Source organism: Cryptomeria japonica, chromosome 9, assembly GCF_030272615.1.
Source record: "Cryptomeria japonica chromosome 9, Sugi_1.0, whole genome shotgun sequence".
NCBI lineage: Eukaryota > Viridiplantae > Streptophyta > Pinopsida > Cupressales > Cupressaceae > Cryptomeria > Cryptomeria japonica.
The window spans coordinates 490336704-490345015 of NC_081413.1; the positions used below are offsets into that span (position 1 = coordinate 490336704).

At 37.0% G+C, this 8312-nt stretch overlaps 1 protein-coding gene across 1 annotated transcript; it reads right to left on the reverse strand.

Annotated features, from left to right (window-relative positions):
- Nucleotides 1-280: 280 nt before the first annotated feature.
- On the reverse strand, nucleotides 281-6166 carry LOC131079693 (pentatricopeptide repeat-containing protein At4g30700-like). The gene has a single exon (XM_058017722.2). The coding sequence runs from the start codon at nucleotides 5915-5917 to the stop codon at nucleotides 1469-1471; it is 4449 nt and encodes a 1482-aa protein (XP_057873705.2). The 5' UTR covers nucleotides 5918-6166; the 3' UTR covers nucleotides 281-1468.
- Between the last annotated feature and the right edge of the window lie 2146 nt (nucleotides 6167-8312).

The window sequence follows — 8312 nt, forward strand, 5'->3', positions numbered from 1 at the left end:
ATGAGCAAGGGTAGAATATGCAAGAAAAATATATTCTTGTAAACATAAAGACCACTTGTGCGATTGCAACTTTAAACTAGAACAAAGCATGTTAAATTTTCCAATTTGACAGGTTTTGGCAATAATCATACACTAAATAGCAAGATGAATCATGAAACGCCATCTACTACAAAATATTGTCCATTAACCGTAGAGCTATATACCATATCTCCTTTATTAATTTTAGTGTATTTATAAACATGTTTCAATAATATAAATTAGTATGAACTCTATTCAAAGATATCTGAGTACATTTTTTATTTATTTATTCATTCTAAGATTTGATAATACAATTAATTGAAACTAAAGGATCTTACAAAATGACTGTTGTCGGTATAGAGAAACAAGAGATGCTCTCCCCAGCATTGGCTTGATTGCAAGCTATTTTCTCACACATTACCTGATGAACAAGCATCTTCCCATTTCCTTTTCGATTTTTCCCTTTATCCACCTCTATCTAGATTTCCATTCCAGAAATGTGCTGGTTTCCAGGAAACAGATCACTGTCATGACATTTCCATGGAATAATAGAATGGGGGTGTCCTGTAACAGGCATTTAATTAACACCTCATCAAAAAAAAATATTGGCAGTGGTTTACATCGACTATACATCCCGATCGTATGAAATTTTGGGTAGTGTAGTCCTCCGATCACTCGGAAAAGAACACTCCTTATAATTGGAAAGTCCATTCTTTAACATTGTAGGTTTGGCAGGGTGCATTTTAATATAGTGCAAACCCATTTGACAGATTGTTTCACTTAGCATCTCCAATGATCTACGCAAGACCATTCTCCCTGTTTACAATGAAGGAACCCTTTCGCATCAATCGATATAATTTGTCATGCAACAATCTTGGAGATAAACTAGGTTGCATTGTGCCAGTCAACACATACTCAAAGGTTCTTCACAATTATAAAAGTTGTTCCAGAGGGACTGTTTAATAATACAAATGCAATTACTAACTTCTTGCTATGGTGGCAGACAAATAATTCTTGTCCCTCCTCCATGTCATTCAAAGCATGGATTGATTTGAAGCTCTTCTCTCATGTTTTATGTTGGACAAGCATCTTCCCGTTTCCTTCATGAATTCCTCTCATTTTTATTTTTCCCATTTTCCACTTCCTCCAGATTTTCATTACAGAAATGTGCAGGTTTCCTGAAAACAGATCAAAGTCATGATACCTCCATGGAAAAATAAAATGGACGTGTCCTGACATGGATTTAACGAAGACTCCATCAATATTTATATAGACAGTGACACATTGCATACCAGACAGTAAAGTTTAATCCTCTAAAGTCCAAACGTTCAGGAAAGAACACTTCTTAGAAACTGGAAACAAAACTGGGTCCCTTCTTTATCACTGCAGGTATAGAAGAGTGCCCCTAAATGTGGTGTAAATCTAGTTTTACAGAATGCTTCATTTGGCATCACCAAAAATCTCCACAGGAACATTCTCCTTCCTTGAAATGATGGAACCGGCTCGCATCTCTCACGATAATTTGTCTTGCAGCAACTTTTGAGATAAACTTGGTTGCAGTGTGGCAATCAACACATACTCGAAGGTTTTTGATGACTCTAATAGTTGTTCCAGGGGGGGCGTTCAATAATCCAAATGCAATTGCCAACTTCTCACTATGGTGGCAAAGGAATAATTCTTTTTCCTCCCCCTCCACATCATTTAGTACATGTCTTGAATCTGCAATATACCCTGCTGCTTTCATCTCCCAAGACAATTGCTCCAACTTGGCATAGATCTCCTGTGTCTGTGGATGTGATCTGTCTCCTACACAGAAAGCATGTACCATTTTATGGCCTTCAATCCAACTACATCCAGGTATTTTTTTAATTTCTTTATCTTTCATCAACCGTCTTACCATTTGAACCTCATCCCATCTGCCCCCCTCTGCATAGATGTTTGACAGAAGAACATAAGTTGCAGCATTTTTAGAGTCCAGCTCAAAAAGAAGATTCGCTGTAAATACCCCTAACCCTAAATTCTTCTGTGCTCTACAGGCACTAAGAAAACACACCCACACAACCATCACAGATTTAATTGGCATTTTGATGATAAAGTTTAGAGTTTCTTCAAGATAGCCAGCACGACCAAGAATGTCAACCATGCATGCATAATGATCAATTGTAGGTGTAATACAATACGAGTCATTCATAAGGCTAAAGTATTTACAGCCCTCATCCACTAACCCTGTATGGCTGCATGCTAGTAGAACACAAGCAAAGCTTACATGATCAGGGTGTGTTCCAGAGTGCTTCATTAATTCAAAGAGCTTGAGAGAATCCTTGCAAAAGCCATTTTGGGCGTATCCTACAATCATAGCATTCCATGATATAGTATTTCTTTCAGGCATTTTGTCAAAAAGTTCACGTGCTTTTTGTATGCTTCCACATTTTGCATACATGTCTACCAGGGAACTTGCAACAACAACATCAGACAAAAATCCACTTTCAGTTATATTTTGATGGATATCCACCCCCTGCTCCAAAGCTCCCATTTTGGCACAGGCTGGGAGGATGCTGGCAAAGGTTGCCGAGTTAGGCCTTACACCTGCCAATTGCATTTGATTAAACGTTTCCAAGGCCTTCTCAACAAACCCATTTTGTGAATATCCGGAAATCATTACAGTCCATGAGACGACATCTCTTTGAGGCATTTTGTCAAACAGTACACGTGCTTTTTGTATACTTCCACATTTTGCATACATGTCTAGCAGGGCACTCGAAACTACATTTGACAAAGATCCGCTTTCAATTATGCTTTGATGGATTTCCATGCCTTGTTGTAAAGTTTGCATTTTGGCACAGGCTGAGAGGATGCTAGCAAAGCTTGTGGAATCTGGCTTTACTCCTGCCAATTGCATTTGCTTATAAGCTTCCACGGCCTGTTCTATAAAGCCATTTTGTACACATCCAGCAATCAATACATTCCATGAGACCACATCTCTTTGAGGCATGTTGTCAAAGAGTTCACGTGCGTTGTGTATGCTTCGACATTTTGCATACATGTCTATCATAGCATTCACAACTATGACATCTGGCATAAAACCATATTGAATTATGCTTTGGTGGATGTTCATGCCCTGTTCTAAATTTCCCATTTTGGCACAGGCTGGAAGGATGCTGGCAAAAGTTTTTGAGTCTGGCTTTACACCTGCCATTTTCATTTGCATAAAAGTTTCCAAGGCCTTGTCAACAAACCTATTTTGTGCATATCCTGAAATCATTGTAGTCCATGAGACCACATTTTTAATTGGTGTTTCTTTAAAAAGTCTTAAAGCCTCATCAAGGACACCGTTTTGTGCGTATCCTGCAATCATCGCATTCCATGAAACCATATTCTTTTGAGGTATCAAGTCAAACAGCTCCCGTGCCTTGTGTATACTTCCACATTTTGCATACATATCAACCAAGGCGTTTGCAACTACAACATCTGAAAAAAGTCCCTTTTCCATTATGATTTCATGCATATCCATACCATGTTCTAAAGCTTCCATTTTGGCGCATGCTTGGAGGATGCTGACAAAGGTTGTGGAGACTGGATTTACACCTGCCAATTGCATATGCTTATAAGTCTCGATAGCCTGGTCAACAAATCCATTTTGTGCATATCCCGAAATCATTGCATTCCATGAGGCCACATGTCTTTGAGGCATGCTTTCAAACAGTTTACATGCCTTGTTGACGCTTCCACATTTTGCATACATATCTACAAGGGCATTTGTAACCACAACATCTGACAAAAGTCCCATTTCCATTACGCTTTGATGGATGTTTATACCCTGTTCCAAAGCTCCCATTTTTGCACAGGCTTGAAGGATGCTGGCAAAGGTTTTCGAATTTGGCTTTACACCTGACAATTCCATTTGTTTAAAAGCTTCCAATGCCTTCTCAATAAACCCATTTTGTGCATATCCTGTGATCATTGCAGTCCACAAGACAACGTCTCGTTGAGCTATTTTGTCAAACAGTTTGCATGCCTTGTTTATGCTTCCACATTTTGCATACATGTCTACTAGGGTGCTTGTAACTACAATATTTGGAAAAATTCCATATTTAATTATACTTCTATGGACATCCATCCCCTGTTCTAAAGCTCCCATTTTGGCACAGGCAGGGAGGATGCTGATAAACGTTGTTGTGTCTGGCTTTACGTCTTCCAATTGCATTTGCTTAAAAGTTTCCAAGGCCTTCTCGAAATACCCACTTTGTGTATATCCTGCAATTATTGCAGTCCACGAAACCATGTTCTTTTGAAGTATTTTATCAAACAGTTCGCATGCCTTGTGCATGTTTCCACATTTTGCATACATATCTACAAGGGTATTTGCAACTACCACGTCTGAAGAAAATCCTCTTTCTGTTATGATTCGATGGATGTCCCGACCCTGTTCTAAAGCTCTCATTTTTGCACAGGCTTGGAGTATGCTGGCAAATGTTGTGGAGACCGGCTTAACACCTTCCGATTGCATTTGCTTAAAAGCTTCCAAAGCTTTTACAACTAAACCATTTTGTGCATATATAGCAATCACCGTATTCCATGAGACTATATCTTTTTGTGGACTCCCATAAAAAAGCCTTAAAGCCTCATCAAGAACACTATTCTGCGCATATACTGCAATCATTGAATTCCATGTAACCACATTTTTTTCAGGCATTGTATCAAACAATTCACGTGCCTTATGTATTGTTTGACACTTTCCATACATATCTATCAGGGCATTTACAACTACAACATCTGACAAAAGGCCCCTTTCCATTATGCTTTGATGAATATCCATACCATGTTCTAAAGCTCCCAGTTGAGCACACGCTGGGAGGATGCTAGTAAAGGTTGTAGAGTTTGGCTTGACACCTGCCAATTGCATTTGCTTAAAAGTTTCCAAGGCGTTTTCGAAAAACCCATTTTGTGCATATCCTCCAATCATTGTAGTCCATGACACAACATCTCTTTGAGGCATATTGTCAAACAGTTCACGTGCCTTGTACATCCTTCCACATTTTGAATACATATCTATCAGGCTGTTTGCAACTATAACATTTGACAAAAATCCCATCTCCATTATGTTTTGATGGATGTCTATACCCTGATCTAGTGCTCCCATTTTGGCAATAACTGGGAGGATACTGGCAAAGGTTGTGGAGCTTGGCTTTATGTTTGCCAATTGCATTTGCTTATAAGTTTCCAAGGCCTTCTCAATGAATCCATTTTGTGCATATCCTGCAATCATTGTAGTCCATGAAACCACATCCCTTTGATGCATTCTATTAAACAGCTGGCAGGCCTTAAATATGCTTCCACATTTTACATACATGTCTACTAAGGCGCTTGCAACTACAACATCTGACAAAAATCCGCTTTCGATTATGATTTCGTGGATTCCCATACCCAGTTCCATATCTCCTATTTTGGCACACGTTGGGAGTATGGTTGCAAACGTGAATTGATCGGGTTGGACTCTCGTTTGCTGCATTTGGTGAAACATTGTCAATGCTTCATGAGAACACCCGTGTCTTCTGTATGCTGCAATGATGGCATTCCATGAGAAGACATCCCGTTCAGTCATTTGGTCAAACACTTGGCGAGCAGCCACTAAACTACCGCATTTTTCATACACGCGTATAAGGGTATTCTGTAAAAGTTTGTGTGTTGCAAATTCGAATTCCCTCTCTTTGATGTGAGAGTGGATTTGCTTACACTCCGAAAGGGCTTGCTTGGAAATGCAGGTCTGCAGTAGTTGAACATAAGTAGACGAGTTTACAGGTGGGTTGTGTGTGGTAAGAAGAATGTGAAGCGCCTCCTTCAACCCACCTTCTCTGCATAAGGCTGTGATATTAGCGCTGAATTGCATTGGCATTGCCATTGCATAATTATACTTGAAGCGTTAAAAATGTGCATTATTCCTCAATCGACAAGGAAAGTGAGAGAATGCAACCCTGTTTGTCCTCAACAATGGCTTTATGCTCCTCCAGTCACTCCTCTCTGTGAAAGATAACGATTGTTAGTGGGGTTAGTTAAGAGAAATACCACGACAAAGCTCTGTTGTATAAATTGATAGTCCATGGATACCTGTAACGAGCAATGTCGTTCCATCTTACACTTCCATTCTTTACTGGTTAGATTTCAAGTGGAAAGAAAAATGGTATTAATTTTTTATTTTTTATTTTTTTACAACACTAAGAATATTAACTATTGATAATCCTACTTATCAATCCATTTAAACTTTGTTTTATTTTTTAAAAATTAAGCTTTACAATATAATAATCAATATTAGATTTTGTGTGTTTAAAAATAAAAATGATGAAATTTGAACTAGGTCATTTTAAAACTTTAGCTAGGATTACAAAGATAACTTAAAATAAATCCATGCATGCCAAAATGAACTTGTGCATATAAGTGAACCTTGAACCATATATCTTTTATACCTACAAACTTGAATTTCCCTTGATGTGCGAACCTACCATAATAGATGGGTGGTGTTGACAAACATATTTTGGAGCTTGTTAAACATAGAAATTCTCCTTACAATAAGTCTTATTAGTTGATTTTGAAAAGTGTTAGATGACAAGCAACAATAAGTGCATGCAAGTGATATTGATGTGCCTATAATAAACATTAAATGATTAATCTTGTGACTTGATGCAAGTGGTGTAATATAATGGGTGTCATGGTGACCTATAATAGCCCCAAAAAATTAACCCTTCAATATATTTTAAGTAGGGAGAACTTGTGGTTAAAGCACATGTGCCATGCTAATAAGTTCACCTCTAATAATCTCAAGAGATAGAGAATACACATCCATAAAATACAAATGTAACCGAATTCCACTTCCTTAGAGGCTTCTACATATCCCTAAACTTTATTGAAACTAACTTGATTTATGAAATTCAACACGTTCTTGAGTCACAAGTCTAGTTGATTGACTCATTACATTGAAAATTACACATTTATCAAGTATCACTTGATCAAATAAAACTCATACAGATGTCATGTTTTACTTGACTAACCCATTTTCAATACATAGCTTAGTCAATCGTAGCACATTGTATTGTGTCAAGCATTTCTTGATTAGGTGCACCAAACATGCATAAATCAAGTGTCAGTTGATGTTTTCATGTGTTCTTCATTGCATTTTGTCACTCAATAAGTACGAAGCACTTGTAATAGTATGAGATGACATGCCTTTCAAATACAATTACATTCATTTTATTGCATCAAGTGTTGGTCCATTTTAAACTTCATTAACACTTTGACTTTTGAATCTTGAATACCATCTATTTGTATGAAGTGCTACTTGATTGAATTAGACTCTTATTATATGAATACATGACATGCCTTCCATATATTGAAACATTTGTTTGCATTACATCAAATGTTACTTATCAATGTCAAACTCAAGTTGCATAAATCCATGTCATGGCTTCATGTGATTCTTAGTTGTTTTTCTCTGTTATCAAGAGTTAATTTGTTAAAAATCCATTACATCAATTCATGTTGTAACTCTTACAATATTCTATAATTAGCAAGATTGAACCTCTATGCCCCTTTTTCCTTTGCATTATTCCCACTAGGTCAATATCACTATGATTTTTATTTGAATATGATTAGGTTTGGTTTGTAATTCTTATTAGGCCTATTGTTCAAGTGTTGCTAAGTTTAGTTTGAAGTAATCAACCTTCCTTTTTATTGCCACATATATTCAACACATTAATGTGTTACATGCTAACATAGATAAAAATTGAACATCCAAATAAACTCTAATTGGTATCCTTTCATGTTATAACTAGAAGGAAAAAATATTAAGATAACAATTCAATTCTTTTAGATTTCTCTAGCCATTTTATATGTTATTATACTATAGCAGACAAGTCATAGTTATAACATATTGTATGAGGGGGGTGGAAAAGTGGCGGGGCGCTACAATTGTTGGGTTCTGCCAATCGCCTTTTCGACCAAGTCGAGTTGACGCAGGGGAACTCGAGCTAAACTATGTGTAATTGTATGCATCGTGATCCAACACAAATACCATACTTCTAACAAAGTTTCCACATATACTTATCTTTCTAATCAATTATTAAGTAAAAATAGCATTACAAACTATTCACAAAAGAGTTATAGAAGTACATATGAGTTTACATAACCCTAATAAGGTAAATAAAACATCCATATTAAACCCTACTATTAGTATCGACAACTATTCCGAACAAGGTTTAACCTAGCAATTAATTAGCCACAATAAATCATTAAACACAATTGAT

Bases quoted from the DNA above. Each gene is read 5' to 3' on its own strand.
- LOC131079693 (XM_058017722.2), bottom strand. From the start codon at position 5,917: ATGGCAATGCCAATGCAATTCAGCGCTAATATCACAGCCTTATGCAGA.